Raw genomic sequence first — 23,234 nt, 5'->3', positions numbered from 1 at the left:
CCTGATCTCCTCTCGTCTGGCTGATTTACGCTGAGAGGATTAAATGTACTGAGCTGGATAAACAACCATGGATCTGCCTCAGGTTGTGCCTTAGCAATGACTGCTCCTTCCTGCCAAGAGTTCGTCTTCTCACCTGACTCCAGAAAGCTGGACCCATCTGCTGGCTTCACCCGGCAATAATAGGGTCGGTATTAGTTAACCCTGAGCAGAGAGTTTGCAGGCTTTGGAACGAACAACATTACACCCTGCGGGCTCACAGCACTAGGGAATCAGTGACCTTATCTAATTTCTAATCAGGACATAGCAGCTGTTTTACTATTAATATCCCAACGTGTACAAAGGAGAAAAAAGAAGGAAACCACTCAAGCAAAAAAAAGCACTTAAACCTGTGGAGAAGAGTGATGTTTAGATGACGAGTCACAAGGAAATACCACCGTACTTTAGGGTGTGTTACACGGTTTTCTTTCTTTCTTTCTTCTTTCCTTTCTTTCTTTCTTTCTTTCTTTCTTTCTTTCTTTCTTTCTTTCTTTCTTTCTTTTTGAACCAGGGATTGAACTCAGGCCCTTGTGCTGGCCAGGCAAGTGCTTATTCTACTGAGCCATCTCCCCGGCCCCTTACTTTTCTTAAAAAAAAAAAAAAAGATAATCTCCAGAGAGAGGATAGGAGATGATTTTACTTTTCTTCTTTTAATTGAACTTTTTGGAGATAAACAAGCTATTTTGAGTCTTTCAAAACTTGGGGTAAGCCAGGAGTGGTGGTCCACGACTGTAATCGCAGCACTGGGGAGGCTGAGGCAAGAAGGTCACATGTTTGAGGCCACCTGAACTTCATAGAGAGATGAAAATAGAAATTAAAAATTACATAATGTGAAAGTTACCATTTTAGTTACTGTTAGGTGTACGGTTCGGGGGCATAAGGTATATTGGCCTTATTGTGAAACTCATCACCATCCATTCCCAGATGTTTTAATCTTCTAAATAGGAAGCTCTACACCCACTAAACCATGATTTGTTTCCTCCTCACCTCTCTTTTGCCCCTGACAACCACCACCTTACTCTCAGTCTCCAGGAGTTTACTACTGTGAACATCAGTGGAATCACACAGTACTTGTCCTTTTGTAACTGATTTATTTTACTTGCCATGACATATCCAAGCTTTATAAATATTGTATCATGTGTCAGAATTTCCCTTCCTTCTAAGGTCCAATAATATTGTATATATGTATGCTGCAGTTTTATATTATCCACTCACCTGTTGATGGATACTTGGGTTTTTTCCACTTCTTGATTGTTGATGCTACAATGAGCATGGTGTACAAATGTGTATTCAAGGCCCTGCTTTTGATTCTTTAGGGTATGTATCCAGAACTGGAATGATGTATGATGTGATAATCTATTATTAACTTTTGAGAAATTTCCATACTGTTCTCCATAATAGCTGCACCATTTTGCCTATCCATCAATTCTATACAAGCATTTCTGTTTCTTCATAGCCTCATTAATTTATTACATTTGGTTCTGTTTTGGTAACAGCCATCCAAATGGATATAAAGCGGTATCATCTAATTGTGATTCAGATTTGCATTTCTCTCAAGGTTTGTGATATTGAGCATCTTTTCATGACCAATTATACATTTGACCAGTTAGATATTTTCTTTGATGAATTATATATTTTCTTTGGAGAAATGTCTATTCTTTTCCTGTTTAAGAATATGTTTGAGGGCTGGTGAGATAGCTTAGTGGTCTAAAGCACCTACTTAAAACAAGCTTAGCAAAGCACAGGAACTGCAGTTCAATCCCCCAGCACCACATGCCAGCCAGCCCCGCCCCCCTGGTGGGCTGAGCTGGCCACACACACACACACACACACACACACACTCACACACACATAAAAAAAAGAATATTTTTGAGCCATAGTAGTTCTTTAATATTCTGGATATTCACCCAACATCAACCATATGATACTGACATTTTTCTCCCATTTCATGAATTGTTTTACACTCTATTGATTGTGTTCCTTGATACATGGAAGTTTTTAAGTTAGCAAAGGAAAATTTATCTAGTTCTTTTTCTTTTTCCTGTACTTTTGGTGTCACTTCTAAGAAGTAGTGGCCAAATTTAATATCATAAACCATTTTTCCATATTTTCTGAGTTTTATAGCTTTAATTCTTGCCTTTTGATTGAGATAATTTTTCTAATGTTATAAAGGGTCTAACTTTAGTTTTTTGTGTATGGATATCTAGTTTTTCTACTACCATTTGTTGAAAATATTCTCCCACATTGAAAGGTTAGGAAGCAAGTAGAAAGTCATTAACAATATATTCAAGGGCGTATTTATGGGATCTCAATTCTATTCTATTGGTCTATATGTCATAACAGTGCTATGTCATTTTGATTAGTATAGTTTAGTTATAAGTTTTGGAATCAGAAGCATGAAACCTCCAACTTCTGCAAAATTGATTTGGCTATTCAGAGTCTCTTGAGATTCTATATAAATTTTAGGGTCAATTTTTCTATTTCTATAAAAACATCACAGGGACTTTCAGTGTTTTTAAAAGCAAACTGTTATGGTAATGGTAAAAGGAAATTTTAACATGGTCAGTAGCATCCACTGATATCTTAAAAGATTTCTTGTGGGTGATATTTGTCTTAGTCATTTCCTCATGCCTGAGATAAAGCGCACAACACCTGCAACTCAAAGGAGGAAAGGGTTATGCTGGCTCAGGCTTCAGCGCTTTGGTGGCCAGCGCCAAGGCAGCAAGTCCTGGTGGGAGTGCCTAGCAAAAGAAAGGTGGCTCACCTCAGGCACCCCTGAGGGAAAAGGGTGGCAGCAAGGTGCACGCCCCCTTCTCAGCACTTGAGCAGCCTGTCTCCAGTTAGGCTCCACCGCCAAACAGCAGGGGCTGTAGCATGTGACTCAGTCACCTTCGCAAGGCCCACCTATGAACACAGGAGCTCTTGAGGACATCCACATGAATCTTAACAATGCCTAGAGTGAAGTGCTAGTCTTTAATGGTTAAGATCTACAGAGTTTTAGGCTACTATTGACCACATAGTTGTAGAGGAAAAATTTTCCAGAAAAACCCAGAGTCACATTTTCAGCTCCATTGGCCTTTTAAACTAACCATGACTGCATGTTCTCCTTGCATGCTGTGTTGCTAATGGTGTTAATTTTGCTTTCTAACATTCAGGAGAAAGTGTAATTTCTGCAAGAGTAACTAATAACATTACAAATTACATGTTTTTCTTTTAACCCATTTATAATATTAGTATTTATGTAACTAGAGTAAATAGTATAATACAATTTGTGTAGGACTTAAAGATAGTCCATTTCCTGTTTCAACATTCTGGAGAAATGGACTGTTGTTCCTTGTTCAGTTTACATATTTTCTTTTTGGAACAAACTTAAGAAGAACAAAGTGTCTTTTAAACTGTAGATGAAAATGTCAGATGAAAGAGAAAAGAGGTTAACAAAATGTAATTGTTTAATTGTTTTGAACAGGGGTAAAGCTAAGGTTCTGAAAATTTCAATTTACTGCTTTCTGATTTCATGTAATTTAATTTTACTCTTTTAAAAAAATATCAGCAAATATTTATCGAGCACCTATCATGTGACAGGCACTCTTTGAATCCTCACAGTGGTCTAAGGAAACAGAAAAGTAAACTAATAAATTGCCTTCTGTAAATAGAGACAGATATTGGGTCCCAGCTTGGACGTATTCACAGGAAGGGCATATGCAGTCCTCCAGGGCGATCTCTTTTAGGGCTCCTTGCCCACCACAGCAGTGGAGCCATGTTTAATCAGTTACCTGACTAACACAAACGAGTGACATTGTTTGGGGGCTATGTCACTCTGGGTCTTTCATAATCAGAAGAGTAGATTTATTTTTACCTCAAGATAGATTCCTCTTGGAAGTCAACAGCTCTTGCAGGAACACATGGTTTAAGTGCTCAGTGTCATTCCCCAGGGACAGGCTTCCAGCATGGGACCACTATGCCGGGGAATGAAGGCATAGCTGGGCATCTACCCCAAGCTCCAGGAATTTGTTTTTAAGTCTGTGTTTTTGCCTAAACACTCTGGTAAATATTAAAATTATATTAAATATTCTGAGATGAGAAAAGGTAGGTAAAAACAGATACCAAGTTATAGTTGGGAGTTATATGTTCCGGTGTTCTATTGATCAGTAGGGTGACTATAGATTTTTAAACAATATACTACATATCCCAAAAAAAACTAAAAGAAAGGATTTTGAATGTTTTCAGGAAAAAAAAATCATAAATATGTGGGGAGACAGATATATTTACCCTGATTTGAAGATAACACATTCACATTTGAAACCTCACATGGTACCCCATAAATATGAATATTTTATGTCAATTAAAATGAATCAGTTGAATTAATATTTGGAAACCATTTTAGACTACTCGGCACTTAACTCAAGCCTTTCGGTCAGTCCAGCGCCTCAGCAGAATGCTCAGTTCTCTTAGGGACCCGAGGTTCATTGTCCATCACTTTGCTCCCAGGTCACAGATCCCCACTTTAGAAGTATAGAAAGAGCTATGCCAGGAGGGTGTGAGAACTAAGCATTCTTTCCTACTCATTATGGTTTTTTTCAAATATTGAAAAGTTCAGCAAATATAAATTTAAAATATACTAAAAATTAGCACTAGGCAAAATAATCCATGACATTTTACTTTTAAAGAAAACTAGGGCTGGTGAGATGGTTCAGTGGTCTAAAGCATCTACTTAAAACAAGCTTAGCAAAGCAGAGGGACCACCGTTCAATCCCCCAGCACCACATGCCAGCCAGCCCCGCCCCCTGGTGGGCTGAGCTGGCCACACACACACACACACACACACACACACACACACAAATAAATTTTTTTAAAAAAGAAAAAAACATTTAAAAAATTTATTAAAAAAAAAAAGAAAACTAAGTTTTAAAACTCAGCTCCTGTCCATAGCCAGCCTGCTCACAGCTGCCCTCCTCCACGTAGAGGTGTGGCAGATAGAGTACCCACTGTCCTTCTCACTTGGCATTTTACACTGGGTAATCAATATGTTTCAGTTTGCCTGGAGCTATCCCTGATTTTTGAAAGTCCAGCTTCCCAGGACCCTGCTACCCTTATCCAGACAAACTGGGACAGTTGGTGGTGTGCATTTGTCCACAATGTCAAGCAGTCCCCACAGTCCTGGCTTAGACTGTTGATCTCAACTGACCATACTTGTATGGCAAAAATGTGTGCCTGGTAACATGGGAATTGGATGTTGCTGAGAACCTTAGTTAAGCCTGAGACTGTGTAAGTGCTTCTGCTGCTGAACTGGCCTATTTGTCCTATAGCAGTGGTCTCAATATGTGGCCTTGCTTGGGAACCATTTGCAGAGATATTTAAAAATATCGTTCTTGGAATGCGCCAACAAACCTGCTGCTTCAGAATCCCTGTGCCTTTCACATAGCACATGAGTGATCTTCCCATGACTCAATTCTGACAATGTCCCTGTCCTGCTGCCTAAAAACTCCAAAGTTTTACTCTACCCCATGGCAAATGCAAACTCACTGTATGACTTACAGGGCTTTTCATGAGTTTATCATTGGTGTCGCACCATTTCACGGGTTGAAACCTGCTTGGCCTTTGTGCGCAGTGTCTCCCTTGGCCTGGAACACTCTCCTTTTACCATGCCCTTTCTTTCTCTGGCTCGATAACTCATTGTGAGACTTCAGGGCACTTCCTCCAAGAAGCTTCCTCTTTTAGCTAAAATTCAAGTCAGGTGCTTTTCTAGCTGAACTTCTTGATTCCCAGTATGTCCTCCCTCATTATGTCTTACTACAAAAGCCCTCTGTCTGTGTCTCTCCAGATTTGAATTCCTGAGGATGCAGTTATATGTCTCACGATAAATACAATGTATTGCACAAAGTAAACATATACAAATATTTTAGTGGCTGATTGCACTCAGTCTCTTTTTGGACCTATTTTTACTCTGCCTCCCCCAACCCTTGCTTTCCTAACAAACCCCTGATGCATGCCCTGGAATTTATAAGATGAATCACATGCTCACCTTTCGTAAACCTCCACAGAGCAGCTCTTTGCTGCCCCCACATGTTTGGAAAGAGCTTCCTTTTACTGCCAAGGGACACTGCCCTAGGGAGTCTTCTTTGTAGACAAAGAGGAGCCGGATGTTGTGAAGAATGTAAGTGTGATTTCTGAGATTGGAATTTTATTCTTTTTTTTTTCTTTTTGGCGGAACCAGGGATTGAACACAGGCCCTTGCGCTTGCCAGGAAAGCGCTTATTCTACTGAGCCATATCCCCAGCCCCTGGAATTTTATTCTTGTGTAGATAAATTAACAAGTTTCTCAAATTGGGAATGTGAAATGGTTTTGTCCCAAGAATATTATCTTTTTTATATACATTGAATTGTATGTCTGGAGAAGTGAAGAAATGCATTGTGACCACATAGCCATCATCATTAATCCATTGATTAAAAAAATACAATATTAAGTATTGATTTATTATATTAAACTATATGAATAACAAGAATTTAAAGATGGTATTGTTATTCCTTCTATGATTTTTACTGCAGCAATTAAAAAGCCTGGAGTAAGTTTGTGGTTAATAATGTTGTTCTAAATATATAATCATAGTACAACATCATGTTAGACTCTTTATCTTTGATAATTAGAGTCTAGAACAGTGATGGCAAACATTTATTTATTTTTGTGATACAGAGTCTCACTGTGCAGTTCAGACTCACAGTGATCCTCCTGTCTCAGGTTCCCTAGTGCCAGGATTATAAGTGCGCGTCACCATGCCCGGTTTCGGTGGCCAGCATGGCATGCCCAGGGTTCCCAGACCACATGGTACCAGGGATCAAACTTGAGTCCTTGTGCTTGCCAGGCAGGCGCTTAGACTGTTGAGCTTTCTCACTGGCCTGGCAAACTTTTTAGGGCTCTCAATGATAGCAAACAGCCAGCCGTGGCACATGTGTTGTAAGTTTGCCATTTGCTGGTCTAGAATACCTAAACTAAGAGTAAACATGTAGTATATGCAGCATATTGCAATTAATATAGATCAAGCGTAGGTAGATTTTTTAGTAAAAAAATAATAAGTGTTTCATATCAGTTTGGACAATAGAAGCTGTCTTCTAAGAGAATCAGGAAGATTTGGGTGTAGGTGGTCTAGGATGGCCCAGGCATTTGGATCTTTACAAGTTCCTCAGTAGACTACAGCCTGACCCTGAGACAATGCTTCCATCCTTTCCTCTGCAAAGAGACAGACCCACTGTCTTTCATTAACTGGTCTTCTGACCTTTATCATATCACTATCAATCTAAGTCACCAGATTCTTCAAAATTCATATTTTCTATTTTTGTCTTGAAGTGAGCACCTGTGTATGTAGCAGAGATGCTAAAATATGCAAATTCCAGCTCATTGATGTCTCAGTAATAAATCAGTCTTTAGACATCTTGTATGAGATTGATTTGGAGACTGAAAATACAGTAAAAGTGTAAAATCTCAAGAACCAAACTTTATATGGTCACAATGTAAATACAGTATTTGTGGTTGTCCTCTTTTTAGAAAGTCATCAGAGTGATCCAGGTTTATTGTTGCTAATCCAGGGTTAGCATTAATACAGTAGAAAACTATATTCCAAGCCAGCCAAATAACTCAGCAGATTAAAGTGCCTGCAAGCAGGCACAGGGGCCAGAGGTTCAATCCCCGGGCCTGCCATGCCAGCCCCGCCCCCGGGCTGCGCTGAGATTGCAATTGAGACTAGGCGTGGTGGCATGCGCCTGTAATCCCAGATCTTGGGAGGGTGTAAACATGGGGATCACTATGAGTCCGATCTAATAGTGAGACCTTGAACACCCTCTAGACCCTCCCCTAAAAATACAAAAAAAGAAAGCTGTATTCCACTAATATAGACTGGAACTCCACTCCCAGCCAGTTTATTCTTTAGTGTAAGGTGGAATAAAGTCTGAATATGTAATCCATCACCAGTGCTGGAGAAACAGCTCCAAGTATATGCCTAGATGACATTACATTCAGCAAATATCAGATGCGTCATGAGTAGAAACAGCATCCCATCTAACTAGTAAAAAAAAAAAATGATGTATTTGCATTATGTGAAGAGAACCAAAGATAATGCCATATAAAACCTACAATTACATGGTTTTCTACAGAGCTTCCACAAGATCTTAGTTGTGCTAAGAAATTCAAATAAGTGCCAGGGATATAGCTCAGCAGTCTAAGCACCTGCCTGGCTTAGGACAAGGACCTAGGTTCAATCCCCTGGTATTGCATACCATGCCAGCCCCACCCTAGGCCCCCCAAGCCAGGTGTGGTGGTGCATGCCTGTAATCCCAGCGCTGAGGAGGCTGAAACAGGAGGATCATTATGAGTCCAAGCTATGTAGTAAGACCCTGTACAAAATACATACTTTTATTAAAAAAGGAAAGAAATTTAAATAATAGTCATGATCCCACCAGTCTGTCTCGTGGTAACAGTCTGGATGTTAAAAGAGTAAAATTTCATCCTCAGCATGAATACATTAGATTACAAAGCTCATCCAAGCACAGTGTGAGTTCACAGCCATGTGTTTCTGTGTAAAATGAATTACTTGATGAGAAACAGGAAATCACTACTAATTAGGTATATTTGTTAATTATACATGGAGTTAGACCTAACTATAATTAGCATGGAAATATAGAATAGAAGGAGTAGGATTTCCCTTTCATGAGATTTAGATAAAACATTGACAGCATAAATAGAAAACCAGAAAATTTTACATTGCCATTGACCTCATGTACACTGGAACAGATTCCAAATCCCAGGACCAGCTATACCCTGGCCTCCCCCAAATCACTGCTACTCGGATCAAGAAATGCTTGTGTAGTTAATATTAGCACAAATCCTTCTTCTACTTGCTTGCTTCCTAGCAACATGAAGCAGGATATCTGCTTGCCAATCTGCCGTTGGTAAAAAATAAGAGCAGAATACTCAGTGAATTTGCCAATAGCCCTGAGGAGGAGGGGATCGATTCAACAAGCTCCATGTCAATTTTGTAAGCCCAATATGTGATTTAAATGACTATCTCACCTGCTGCTCTTCCTACCACAGGCCAGAGAAGATGTGATCCACATGTTGAAGACAGAGAAAACCAAGCCTGAGGTTCTGGAAGCTCATTACGGATCTGCAGAGCCAGAGAAAGTGCTTCGGGTCCTGCACCGAGATGCCATCCTGGCCCAGGAGAAATCCATAGGAGAAGATGTCTATGAGAAACCCATCTCAGAGGTAAGATATGATTTCATCAAGTCTCCTTCGAAGAAACAGCAGAGAGCTAGCTGCCTAGTTAAATAGTTTAGCATTTTCTTCCAAAGGAAGATTTTTTGTACGCAGCAGATTAAAGCGCCTGCAAGCAGGCACGGGGCCAGGGGTTCGATCCCCAGGCCTGCCATGCCGGCCTTGCCCCCCCCCCCCGCAGGGCACACTGAGACAGCATTTGAGACTGGGGGTGGTGGCACAAGCCTGTAATCCCAGCACTTGGGAAGCTGTAAACAGGAGAATCACTGAGTCCAATCAAGTAGTGAGAACCTGAACACCCTGTAGACCCTTCCCTAAAAATACAAAAACAAAAACAAAACAAAAAAAGCAGATTTTATAACATATTTCTGTAGAATTAAAATAGAGATAATTGAAAGGTTATAATGGATAAGTTCCAATGATAATTTCAGAAGTTTACATATGATTCAAGTTTGAAATATCTCTCCATTTGACTATGATAGTTATATGCTTTTGCTTTCTTGTTTTACTCTTTAAGAAATAATGTGTGCAAAAATTTTAAGGGCTCATCAGGTTTTTTTTTAATATTTATTTATTTATTTATTTAGTGTGTGTATGGCCAGCTCAGCCCACCAGGGGGTGGGGCTGGCTGGCATGTGGTGCTGGGGGATTGAACCGCAGTCCCTGTGTTTTGCTTAGCTTAGCTTGTTCTAAATAGGTGCTTTAGACCACTGAGCCATCTCACCAGCCTCCGGCCCATCAGTTTTAACACTGAATTGTCAGAATTATTACCAAGTTGGTAGCTTATAATTGAAGTGATATTATTTTTTATATTCATGGTTATAAAGCTACTCTTCCGGTGTCTTAAAGAAGTAATAATGTAAAGGTTTATGTGTGTAACTATAATACAGTACCTGAGGGACAATGCCAAGCAAACATGTGTGGTAGCCCTTTAAAATGAAAAGGGAGGGGCTGGGGAGATGGCTCAGTAGAATAAGTGCTTCCCTGGCAAGTGCAAGGGTCTGAGTTCAATCCCTGGTTCCACCAAAAAATAAATAAATAAATAATAAAATAAAATAAAATGAAAAGGGTTCTATTAAGGCTGCATCTAATCATTTTTATGCAGGATTGTGTTAGGAACTCTGGACTGTTAATTATGAAATCCTGTCTAGTAAGAGAAATAGACTGCGAGGGAAAAGGTTTTCTTCTACCAGCTATACATTTTGGTGTGAACAAGAGCTTGTTGTGCAGAAGCAGTCTTATTTCCAAGTTCACACAATGGGAGCCCTAGTACACCAGTGCTCCGTCGTGAGGTTCCCGAAGGCCACATTGCACCTCAACAACCCCCAAAGTCACTGCTCGTTATAAATTCCACAACAAATTAGGCTCAGTCAGGTTTCCAACAGTATACACTGAAGGGTAAGCAGCAAACCCACCACAGCAGATCTTTTCACACTGGGGAGAAACTAAGCATCAAATATTTAAATCCTTTCCATTTTCTTGTACACTAAAGTCCAGGTCAAAATTCTCAAGTGAAATTCCAAGAACAATTAAAGTTCTGGCTTTTTAAAGTTCTTGTTCTGCTTAGTCCCAGCCAGAGGAATCTCAACTGGTTACCTGGAAAGTTTCTGTTTTCCCCTTCAGTAAAATAAGCTGATCTCATTAGCACGTCACAGCTGCATTAATACACCCTAAGTGCCGCCCCCATATCTGTGTTGCTCTTCAAGGTATCCAAGATTTATGAGGACATAGGCAATTATCATAGTGTTAACTCGTACACGTTGAAATATAGATAATAAAGTCCCCGGCTCCAAGATCATCTTATTTCATGTAACATTACATCCCTTGGTCTTGGCACCCATGTAGCAAAGGCCCATGTTGTGCTTACCAAGATCAAAGCAGAGACTTGGGCATCTTTGAGGAAAGAGTAGAGAATGTCTGCAGCCATGACAAGGCCCTGGGCAGCTGGGCAGCTTCCCATCACATATCTGTGACAGCCGAAGGTCAGCAAGGACAGGAAATGACACACCCAGGTCAGCCGGAGGGGTCTGTTTGCGTGCACCATCTGGCCTTCAGTGAAGAACATTTCAAATGCACCTGTCTTTTTGCAAATCTTGGGACTTTTAGGGGTGGCCTCCTCAAAGTATAACTTATTTTAAGTGCTCTCATATTCTACTTGTATATTTAAAGCCATTTGATCCCTGCTTCCGCAAAAAAAAAAAAAAAAAAAAAATTGAATCCTTTTTCTCATCTTCTATGTACAAGCTTATGAAATCCATTTCTTTAAAAAATGACTCCCTGAAGCCTGTGTAACTCAGGCCTAGAGAGGAGCCAGAAAGTGCACAGCCTCAGAACTAGGTCTCTCTGGATTTTGTTATTGTTATTGCTGTTCTTGAGATGTGGTCTTGCACTGTCATCCAGGCTGGCTTTAACTGCAGGCCTGATCCTCCTGTCCCACCCTCCAAAGGCACCAGCACTTCTAGCAAGCCTCCCCTTAACTCTGAATTTTCTCATCTTTGAGTAACATATCCCACGCAGGCGACAGATGTATTTCCAACCACTGAAATTGCTTCTTGTGGTGGAAGGGCTCAACTGACTTGTGTCTGTTTATTATTGGCATTTTTACCATTTTCTTCAAGTCTTCCCTTTCTCATCCCTCTCTTATGGATCTCAGAGGGATTTAAATTTGTTTGCGTCTGCTTCCTATGCTTTCAGGCCTGACATTTATTTTCAAATATGGCTTCCAAATGCTCACTGATGGTTTGCCCCTGAAGAGAGATGCACAACCAAGTTGTGGGGAGTTGGCCAAGACCTCTGCTTCACCCCAGCTGTGCCTGCTTTTGTGCCCTTCATGAAGAGGCCTTTCCTGGGGCTAGCATAACTGTGCTTAGACATGGCGACTCTTCTCCTGTGCGGATCCCCTTTTGTTTGCCTCCTGTTCCTTCAAACCCTCTGTACCAAAGTTTCTTGTGCATGTTCAGTGAGGCCTGGGTAGTACCAGAACTTGTAGTAGCTGACACCCTGGAGCTCACCAAAGCATGCTTCACATATCTTATTTTCATCTTCCCAGATTATATTTCTTTCTTTCTTTCTTTTTTTTTGTGCGGAACCATGGATTGAACTCAGACCCTTGTGCTTGTCAGGGAAGCACTTATTCCACTGAGCCATCTCCCTGGCCCCTCAGATTATATTTCTTAAAGCTGCCTGTGTTTTATATAATTTTCTTGAAAAGCTATTGTAAGGGAAAGGCCCCAGCTGATCTCATGAAGGACTCTGGAGGGCTGCATTGTGCTCCTCAGTTGTTTTCTGGGTCCTGACTCCTCCCTCCTGGGGTTCATGCTGCTCTGAACTCTGCACCCTCTTACTCACGCTGGCTACTCATTCTGATTCAGCAGCGATTGAAACATCTACCTTTGTCTGGCCCCATCATTGTTAACACTTAGATACATTTCCCTTTTGTGGCGCCTTCTTCCCATAATTAAGACTTGTTATTTCCTCTTAAATTGGCTTCTTTCTTTTTGAATTCCTTAGCACTTTCTGCGAGCAACAAGCTTAGACCATGTTCTGAACCATGATTCTTCTATGTAAACGAATTAAAATCATTTCCCATTTCCCACCTTTGCACTACTCCAAAAACTTGATTCTTTAAAGGATGATTTCCAGGTATACTCTTTCTTTCATAAAAATTTGGCCTTTGGCTTTTTTATTTCTATTTTTTTCTGTATTTTAGGGAAGGGCCTACAGGGTGTTCAGGGTCTCACTACTAGATCGGACTCATAGTGATCTGCCTGTTTACAGCCTCCCAAGAGCTGGGATCACAGGCACACGCCACCACGCCCAGTCTCAATTGCCATCTCAGCGCACCCTGGGGGCGGGGCCAGCATGGCAGACCCAGGGATTGAACCCATGGCCCCTGCACCTGCTTGCAGGTGCTCTAATCCACTGAGCTATTGGCCGGCCCTGGCCTTTGGCTTTATGATGATCTCATGCAACTTTCCTTCTACTTCTATCCAAGTGGACATTATCCTTCTGAAGTAATAGGTGCCCATTCTACTTTCACTGTTCATTAATAAAAGCCACTCCTCTGTGCTGAGCCACAGCTTGGATCATGAAAGTCAAAAGCCAGATACACGGTATATATGATTCATGAATTTTCTCTGGTCCAAAGTGATGAGAGATGTCTTCAGAGTCTCTGGATAAGCCTCAGAGAGCCAAGAAAGATAGGTCACCTCAGTTCTTACTTAGGAGCTTGATGTATGAGTAGTTCTAAATGAAACAGTAAGAAACAGTATCTGGCATGGCTAACCTACCGCTACCAGTATAAGTTCTTATATGCAGAACTTAGAATTAAAAACTAAATTCTTACACTAATGCCTCCAGTTTTGTGTCTGAGTTTTGTTTGAGAAACATGCTGCCTACCTCACTGCCTCAGCAGTGCAGGCACTGAGACAGAAATATGCTTTTCCTGGTAAGGTAATTCTGGTTGGATCAAGCTGTGTTGGTGAAGGTCTAGACAACATCTTCCACAGAGCAACCTGCTTCAGTGGGGTAGCCCAGGACCATAGCTGCTGTGAACCATCAGTGTCAGACCAAGCGGAGAGATTATATAAGGCTGAGGCCACCTCCTTCAACTCTGGATATTCCCATGTGTCCATCTATCTCTTTGGATTTCTCTTCCAGCTGTCCAATTAGTAATGCCACATCTGCTTGCACAATTCCTTGATGGGTTGAGGGATGCTGGGAAAAAGTTGGGCCCTTGGGAGTACAATGCATAGGTTGAGTTGCATATGCCCAGTTCCCTTTCAGTCACCCTTCCTTCCTAAGGGAGGAGAAGGGAGGCTGTGAACAAACACCACAAAGTGCTTTTCAGATTCTTCCAAGAACAGAGGGCTCCTATTTTATGACAATGTTGGTTGGCTCAAAGTGGGGGAAAAGTTGCTCTTTCCCCAAGTTCGATGATGATGATGCTTCAGCAAGACTAGGTGAATTCCTTAAGTAGATTAAAAATCACACTTGTAGAGAGTTGGGAGTGTTCTTGAGAATAGTTTACAATAGGGAGCTATTCCAGTAGAAAACTTTTTTTTAATGTTTTTCTCTTTTTATTTATTTGATAGAGAATCTCACTACACAGTTCAGACTCATAGTTTTTCTCCTGTCTCAACCTCCCCAGTGCTGGGACTACAGGAATGTGCCACCATGCTCGTCTCAGTGGCCAGTACAAGTACATCTGGGGCTCTGGGGCAGGCATGACATGGAGTCCCAGGGATTGAACTTGGGTCCTTGCACCTGCCAGGCAGGCCCTTAGATCGCTGAACTCTCCCCAGCCCTCAGTGGGAAACTTTTTGTACAGACCATGTAAACAAAACTTTATCAGAAGATAGAAAACTATCCCAAATGCTAATGACTTTGGATACCATCAGCTGCAAGATCACATGGGTTTCTCCAGGCTTAGCCATCTGGTCACTGGTTCCTAAACAAAGGCAGTACCATCTTCCAAATCCGGGAAGAAAGTACTGAGGACAAGGGGGACAGACTCTCTTTCATTTTGGCCCTAGAAGCAATCCACTTGCAGTGAGTATATCATACAAGTACAGAGAAAAGTCCAGTCCTTCTTGCAGCTGAAAGGCAAATACAGAAACTAAGAGGGGATAGGTCTGAAGCGGACACTGAGCTGCCCCACTGGGTCTGAGGCATTTGGTTATCAGTTTGAGTGAGGGTGCAAGGATGCCCGCCTGCACTGCAGCAGCAGTGCAGAGCAGTGTGGGGTTGGTTTCTCCTTCCGAGGTGCACTAGACAATGGCAGGATAAAGACAGTCACAGCTGCAGGAGGTGCTCTGGCACCTAGTGGGAAGGCCAAGGGCGCTGCTAACTGTTCTCTAATCCAGTAAGCTCCCCGCATGATCTAACCTAGAGTAGCCCTCTTACCTAAATTATCTCAATTATTTGTATTGATAATTATTGATATCACTAATTAGATTATTAATTTATATTATGAATCTAACGTAGCTTCAGTGGTACCAAAGACAAGAAAGCCTAGTCCAATTAAGATTTGATCCAATTTAGTAAGCACTTACTGAACACTTACTTTGGTCCAAGTACTATGCTAGATACAGTACCAAGGACTGAAAAATGATCAAGGCGTGATCACTTGCAGGTCTGATACCCTGTCCAGAGAAAATGGAACAAACAATTCTATAACAGTATTTGATAGGCCTCTTGTAGATACATACTTTCTGTAAGTTCTAAAGTTCTCCTTTTTAGCATCTCTTGAAAAAAGAGGACTTTGGATCCCTCATATTTGCTCTCCTAGAAGTATATAGTGGTGATAGATAGATAGATAGATAGATAGATAGATAGATAGATAGATAGATAGATAGATGATACTGCCAGGGGGAAGCTTGAAATCTTTTTTTTTTTTTTTTGTGGAACCAGGGGTTGAACTCAGGCCCTTGGCTTGCCAGGGAAGAGCTTATTCCACTGTGCCATCTCCCTGGCCCCTTGAAATCTTAATTTTTCTGAGATCAAGGGGGATGCTTTTCAATTTCTTTCTTTGTGCTATCTCATTAAAACTGTGAAAGGGTTTGTTCTCCTCAAAGATTAAGAGCCACACGTGTACTTACAGGAGCAAAGAGCCAGAAGTGAAACTGCAGCACCGCTGTGGCTCGTTTACGAAGTCAGTGGGCAGAGAAAGGGCCCGCATGGTAGAAATGGCCGAGAATGCCACATTCAGCAGTCTCCTTTCCATGTGACCGTCACCTGACAAATGCAAGGGAATGCAATACCCACTTCCATCTTTGCTTCCCCAGCTGGACAGGCTTGAGGAGAAGCAGAAGGAGACATACCGCCGCATGCTGGAGCAGCTGCTGCTGGCCGAGAAGTGCCACCGGCGCACGGTGTACGAGCTGGAAACTGAGAAACACAAGCACTCTGACTACATGAGCAAGAGCGATGACTTCACCAACCTGCTGGAGCGGGAACGGGAGAGGTAACGCTGCCGGCCCTCTCTGTGCTCTCCTCCGCCCCGAGCCCTGAGGACTGCCTTGCCCGGCCCAGTACTTTCGCAGTGGTAGCAGACACAGACAGGAAGCCAGACGCTGACCTGAGAGCATCCTCTGAGTGCGGGTGTCACATTTCCACAAGGGTGTTGGTAGAACTGGGAAGAAACCTGGGTGCCTGTATTTGCACTTGACCAACAAAGCATCTGCATTTGAAAACCCTCCCCACGAATTGTCTTCTATTTGAAAGAATCCACTTTTACTCTTTGGGGTTGAAATCTACTTTTTAGGCATTCTTTAATATAGCCACCACAAGTTAATCCTACAGTATTTTCTTCATATTAGTGCAGAAAAGTTTCAGGGTTTGGTTCTGTATATATGACTTCATGACTATCTGACCTACTTACTTTTTAAGGGCCAGGTACATTTTAAAACTCTTCATATAAAACAACCCCAAACCCAGTGAAAGCCAAATGTGCTTTGCCTCCTGGCGCATTCTCACAACAGAATTGTCACGTAGGAAGCAGAGACCCACATTGAAAAGTTTCGTAATTAGCTCTTCTATATCATCTTTCGAATTACCCTCACCTTTCCCTTAAGTGAATGGCTATGGCTCTGACTTCCACAGTCTTTTATTTTATATTGGCAGAGCTGGGGATTGAACTCAGACTCTTGAACTTGCCAGAGAAGTGCTTATTCTACTGAGCCATCTCCCCAGCCCCTTCAATAGTTTAAACCAAAACTATTGAACTCTGATGACTTGAGTTACAGCATCTCCTGTTTGAGGCTCGTAGCTGAGAGCCACTGGCAAACATCTCGATCTGTCCTAGCTTTACTGTTTACTTAGTTAGCAAAAAAGATCTGGTTTTCTTCAGTTAGTTTAGTACTAGAAGAAGCTTTTATAAGAGTAGGTTTAAAAAATGAAATAGAATAGGTTGTATTTTAAAAGCTTTTTTTACAAAAAAAAAAGAAAATTACTGGTAATGCTTACCAACACATTTGTTGTTGGATTTGGCACAGGAGAAAGGAGAGAGAGAATACTGGATAAAGTGTTACGTGCTATCCAACTGGTCACTCCCTTGTTGCCTGACCACATTCTAACACAAGATATCTAACCAGATGATTGTTGTGCTAAGAAAAATAAAGGAGGGAAGGGAGAAGGAAGAACAGAAAATAAAAAAAGTGTTAATTTATTGCCTATTTTGTGCTTGTCTTAAGGATTTGTAAGTTGGTCAGCTTCACACTTGAATAGATGAAAATCTGCTTTGACATTTCTAGGTAACCAATGAGAATATGTCTTACCCCTTAAATCTCTGAGAACTTTCAATCTCAAGCTACAGATGCAGAAAACAAAGTTTCTGAGACAATAAACATTCCATGTATCTGCAATAGCTATCTAGTCATTTGTCCTGCATTGGAATGCGGTCAGGTAAGAGAGTAGCAACTGGTTTGATAGCGACCTTTTAAAATAACTGAAATCAGGAATAAGCGCTTCCCTGGCAAGTGCAAGGGCCTGAGTTCAATCCCCGGTTCTACCAAGAAAAAAAAACCCTGAAATCAGAGAATGTTAAAGAGCAGCTTCAAGGATTATTATTTTTTATCACTTTTTAAACCATTTTGTTCAGAAACAGGTGTCAATCCTTGGTACAACCTCTTACCCAGCCAAATGCCAGAGGTGGCACCCATTCAGTTAGAGCAGGCTTCAGTGACATCTGGGTGGTGGACTATTATCTCTGTGGTCTCTTCTTTCTGTTTTTTCTCCAATTTTTGTGCACTGTAAGAGTAGCTAAAATAAGGACATGTGATAGAGAACTTTGTAGTTCAAAGTATTACTATATTCATGCTACAGCGAGCACACCCCAGAAACGTTTATTTACTAATTTCATGTTGGTCAGCCATAGGTGAACAATTCCAGTTCTTGCCCCTTTTTGGAGAGATGCTTGATTTCATTTAAACTACAACAACCTCTCCTGAGCAAACTACTATTCAGAAAGTATTAAAAGTTACAAAAGTCATAAGGTAACTTAAAAAAAAAAATCACTTTACCAGGCTTTTGATACTTTGAACAGCACTACTGGGGTACATCTCTAAAACTTTTATGCAAGGTGAATTTAAGGACTCCTGAAAAGTGAAAAATAATTTCTAAATCTACTGCTTTTACTCTTATAGGATAAGGTCAGTGGCAATAATAAGGAGGTGGCTGGGATGATTATCAAACTTTCACACTTTAGCTAAGAACGTAGCTGAGACCTCTAACTCTCACTTAGCTGTTAAAATGCATTAAAGTGTAGTGCTTTTTCTGGGGGGTTCCTCCAGCTCAGTATTGATTAAGTCCTGTGGTACACCTATGAGAACTCAGATGGGCATTTCACTCTACACTACGCATGCCCAGAAGGATCCGGTAACCTGCAGGGCTGGTCTGAGGTTCCTCTGAAGTCTGAGGCTTCTGTGATCACCTCCAGCACCCCACCCTACCCACCAACTCCCAGCAGTGCAACCTCTGAGATTTTCTCAGAGGTCAGGCCTGGGGCTCTGCTGGCCTCTGGAAAATGCCTACCAAATCTGTTTGGGTTAAATCCTCTTTTTGAAGTATGCAGTCTGTAATGAAATCTGCTCATAGGAGGTGACAGGGTGCTGACCCTGAGGCCACCATGGCCACATGCCTGCAAAGAAGACTGGGCCACAGCTGGGAAAAACTCAGTGTCTCTGAGCCCAAGGGGCAGTCTTTGTCCTCTGTTGGCACCTCTGCTTTGCACTGCTTTTCCATTCTCCCAAAAATCCCCTGCTGTGAGTGGAACTAGAGCTGGAATGTTGCTTGGAAACCATCTCCCTTAGTTTCTCCTGCGAGATGGGAGGAAGGAAAAAGGGAGCCTATGCCAAGCCCAGACAGTCTTCTCCTCACTGCCTTGGCTTGGTGGGCTCATGCCAGGGGTGATTCTGTGGCTGTGTCCACCCAGACAGGGCTTGGGTGTGGTGAAAGAGCATTGCATGAGGTGCCTCAGAGCAAGGACTCTGGCGCCAGTGGCTCCTGCGCTCTAGTCTCCATCTTGGTCCTGCTTGAAGAGGGCTTCTCACGTCCTCTGGCAAAACAAAGAGGACAAAAAGGACTCAGGCTTGTAGGACCACCCACAGGTTCTGATGAGCACCCCATATTCAAGCCTTTGAGTAAGCAGGAAAGCCAGGCTTCTGCATTACCAGACTTCTGAAAGCAGCCCTTCCAGTGCCTCAGTGGCCAAGGAGAGACAGTGAAGACCCTGCAATTACAAAGCTCCCCCAAATCACATAGTGGGTCACCAGGCTGTGCTGTCGTCAGATGAGTCCCTAGTGTGAAAGTGGCTCATGGTGTGTGTGTGTGTGTGTGTGTGTGTGTGTGTGTGCGTGCGCTGCCCTACCAAGTCCTTCTGTCCTAGTGATAAAATAGATTCTGGAAGGCAGAATGGTGGTGGGTGTGGAGATGCTGGCACTGAGATAGACATCAGCACAGCGATGTCTGGCTGGGCAGCAAAGGTCAGCACCGCTGTCTGCAGGAAGGAGAAGCCTGGGGACTTGCTCTGAGGCTGCTTTGAGTGACATGCCAGTGCTTTCCCCCAGTTGCATTTAACTGGAGATGGCTGCTCCAGGAGGCTGATATTGTGGAAAGGAAGATGAACAAGCTCCCGGCCGCCCCCGTTACTGCTGCTCACCTCACCCAATATGTGCAAAAACAACAGATTCAGACATTATTTTTCACTTTTCAGGAGTTCTTAAATTCACCTTGCATAAAGTTCTAGGTATTAAGTACCTAAAATGGGCAATATGCTGTCCTGGGCTTCTGTCATTCTAAATCAATAGACTGTCATTTTCTGCCATCTTATACTGCATATTTATTTTTACAAATAGTCTTAGTACTAAATTAAAAAGAAGCAACATGAAAAATGTATGGTTTAATCAGCATGTTAATAATAAATATAAAAATGTCTTTTATTCATTCATTAATATTAGATAAAGATTCCCAATATTTTCCCAATAGCACTTTCTTATCTAAATGCTGTATTCTGTTTGGTTCATATTTCAAGGGAACTTGACCTTTAAAGGCATAATTCTGAGCACATGAGATCACCTTCAATGTTTGTACTTTATTCCCTGTCTGAGCTGCAAGACTTGTGACTTTAATCTTCAGCTTCACTTAAGAAACTATTTGGGAGGAGTGTGTGTGTGTGTGTGTGTGTGTGTGTGTGTGTGCATGTGAATGACAGGGAGGAGGCTGTCTAAGTCTATCACTGTAAATACAGATTGTAAAGCTTTTGGATTTTATAGGCTCAGCAAGGACTCCATAGATAATGACATCATCATATAACATTGCAACAAGGCTTCCAAGTGTAAGTTCATTTTTTGTTGTTTGTTTAAGTACAAATCAACATCTCAGGAAAAACTTTTAACCTTTGCAAAGAGACTGCTGGAGCCTGGGGCTGAGCAAGGGAGGCGCCTGCAAGGGCCCCTTGGTCCTGTGCCTGTGTGTCAGTATGAAGGGGCCAGCCGTGTGCCAGAGGTCCCTGGGCCTGAGTGAGCTCAGCTGGAAGGAGCTAGGACAGTGTTTTCTCTAGTAGAATCATTCCTGCTAGATTCATTCTCATTCCTAATAAAATAAGAGCTCATAATAGAAATTATGCATAAGGATATAGAAAAATGAAGAAAATTACATTTTACAAATGAGTTTGAGGCCTAAAATTAGTACTCCTTTGTCTTCATCACTTTGGTTGTTGTTGTTGTTCTGAGACAAAGCAATCGGCACCCACGATTTAAAGAAGGAAAGGTTTATTTGTCTTAATGGTTCTAGTCCATGGGTGATTGGGTTCCAAAGCAGAAGTAGCATGGTGGAGGGTGGAGGGCAGCTGTTCACTCATAGCACCCACGAAGTGGGGAGAGAAGGGAGAAGCTGGGGGAAAATATACCCTTCAGTTTCACCCCAGGGACCTACCTCCAACCCAACCCCTTTCAAACAGCACACTTAGCTACTGAATCCATCAGTGGGTGAATTCACTGATGAATACAGCACCCCACTTTCCATACATGTGAAACTTTTGGGGTGCAATTCAGAACTAAATTATAACACTCCTTTATTAGTAAACTCATCCATATGTATGCTAAGGAGAAATAGTGTGGCTATTGTGGCTGGTTCCAAAATACTGATGGCAGCTTACAAATGCCTCATGAACCTCACTCCGCTCCTGCCGAGGGTTGTGCTGGCTGCGTGAGGCCAAATCCCTCAGAACCTGCAGCACAGAAGCAGTCCTCTGCTCAATCTTCCGCATTTCGTGTGGACCCAGATAGCTATGACTGCAAGTCTGGACCTACTTACAGGCCTGTGACCTCGGATCAGTTATCTAGCTCCTGTTCTTGAATTTCTTCTGTGGAGTGGGACCACTGAGCATCCACCCGGCAGAGTCATGTTCATCAGTAATGAATATGCAGGCCCTCTGCAAGGCCCGTCACTTCCCAAAGTGACCTTTTAGGACACTCCCTTGTTTATTAGACCATAGGAGGTAATTCAGTAATTCACTAAATCATAATTTGTAATTTTACAAAAGTAAACTCTTGTTTGGTGTTAATTGTTTTTGTATTTAATTGTAGGCAGACTCAAAAAAACTGAAAACCTACTATAAACAGAGAAGGCATTAAAATGAGTGGCAAAGTGACACATCGTCATATTCAATATTTGAAACAATAATTTTCATATTTTTAAACAGTGAAATAATCCAAATTGTATTAGATGTAAACTATCTGGAATAAACTTTAGAGTATGAAAGATCACTGGGGGCAGGGACTGGGGAGACGGCTCAGTGGAATAAGTGGTTCCCTGGCAAGCGCAAGGGCCTGAGTTCAATCCCTGGTTCTGCAAAAAAAAAAAAAAAAGAAAGATCACTGGGCAATCTGTAGAGTGGAACCCTGTCTCAAAAAATCAAAAGAGAAAGAAAGAACAAAGAATAACAGAAAGAAAGAAAGGAAGGAGGAAAAAATAAACTTTTTGTTCTTGTTGTTTTGAGGTAGGGCCTCACTACAAAGTTCAGGCTGGTCTTCAATCTACTCCATATTCCAGACCTTGAATTCATGACAGTCCTCTGCCTCAGCCTCCCAAGTGCTGGAATTACAGGTGTGGACCACCACACCTAGCATAAAATATCTTCAAGTCCACACAGAGAAAGAAAAAAGGAGAGCAAAGAAACAGCACATTCTAGGATGCAGGAGCACCTGACCACGTCCAGTGAGGGTCATTAGCCTCTGGCCTGATCTGGTTTCTATTATTTTAGGAGAACCATTATATAACAGTTTATGTCATGGGAAGTTTCCAAATGACAGATAAATCCTATGTAGTAAAAAAAATTTATTATTTGAGGAGTAAGTCATAATTATAAAATATGTATCTGTAAAATGACTTACTTTTTATAAAAAAGCAATTTTAGGACATTTAGCCACATGAAATTTTATAGAAGTAAAATATGTGGAAATGATAAGCATCCTTTGGAAGAAAAATGGCTGTAGTAATTTTGCTGAGGTCATAAGTTTACTGCAGGTTCTATAGCTTCTGGGTTTTTTGTTTGTTTGTTTGTTTGTTTGTTTGTTTTCAAAACCAGGAATTGAATTTAGGCCTTTGCACTTGCCAGGCAAGTGCTTGTTCTCCTGAGCTATCTCCCCAGCCCATTCTATAACTTCTTATATTTAAAAAGTTAATATATTAAAAAGAAGTGAGAGGAGATAGTTTATATCTTGAAAAGAATAAAAGATTAAAACACAGCTTGGACTGACTTCTTAGAATAACTTGGAGAATAACTTTCTTTTTCCAACAGCTGCATAAAGCAAATTTCTTGAAATGAGAAAAAAAAAAAACAACTAACCTGAAAAGTTGTATATAAGTTTGCCAAATTAAGGAGTTTAAGAGCACGTACTTTTTACCAAATTTTGTTATCCTGTTTAGTAGATTC

The 23,234-nt window shown here is 41.5% G+C and overlaps 1 protein-coding gene across 8 annotated transcripts in view; it reads left to right on the top strand.

The window, feature by feature from the left end:
• The window catches only part of Filip1 (filamin A interacting protein 1), a 248,756-nt gene that overhangs the window by 184,087 nt on the left and 41,435 nt on the right, over nt 1-23,234 (top strand). For all 8 annotated transcript variants that reach the window (XM_023718714.1, XM_023718711.1, XM_023718715.1 and 5 more), the window contains 2 exons: nt 9,119-9,292; nt 16,087-16,265. In XM_023718714.1, the coding sequence (XP_023574482.1) occupies nt 9,119-9,292; nt 16,087-16,265 (353 nt within the window). The remainder of the gene's footprint in view (nt 1-9,118; nt 9,293-16,086; nt 16,266-23,234) is intronic.

This window comes from Octodon degus, unplaced genomic scaffold, assembly GCF_000260255.1.
Source record: "Octodon degus isolate 3935 unplaced genomic scaffold, OctDeg1.0 scaffold00061, whole genome shotgun sequence".
In the NCBI taxonomy this organism is placed as follows: Eukaryota; Metazoa; Chordata; class Mammalia; order Rodentia; family Octodontidae; genus Octodon; species Octodon degus.
The sequence above is the reverse complement of the archived record's forward strand: the minus strand, read 5'-3'. Positions and strand labels throughout refer to the sequence as shown.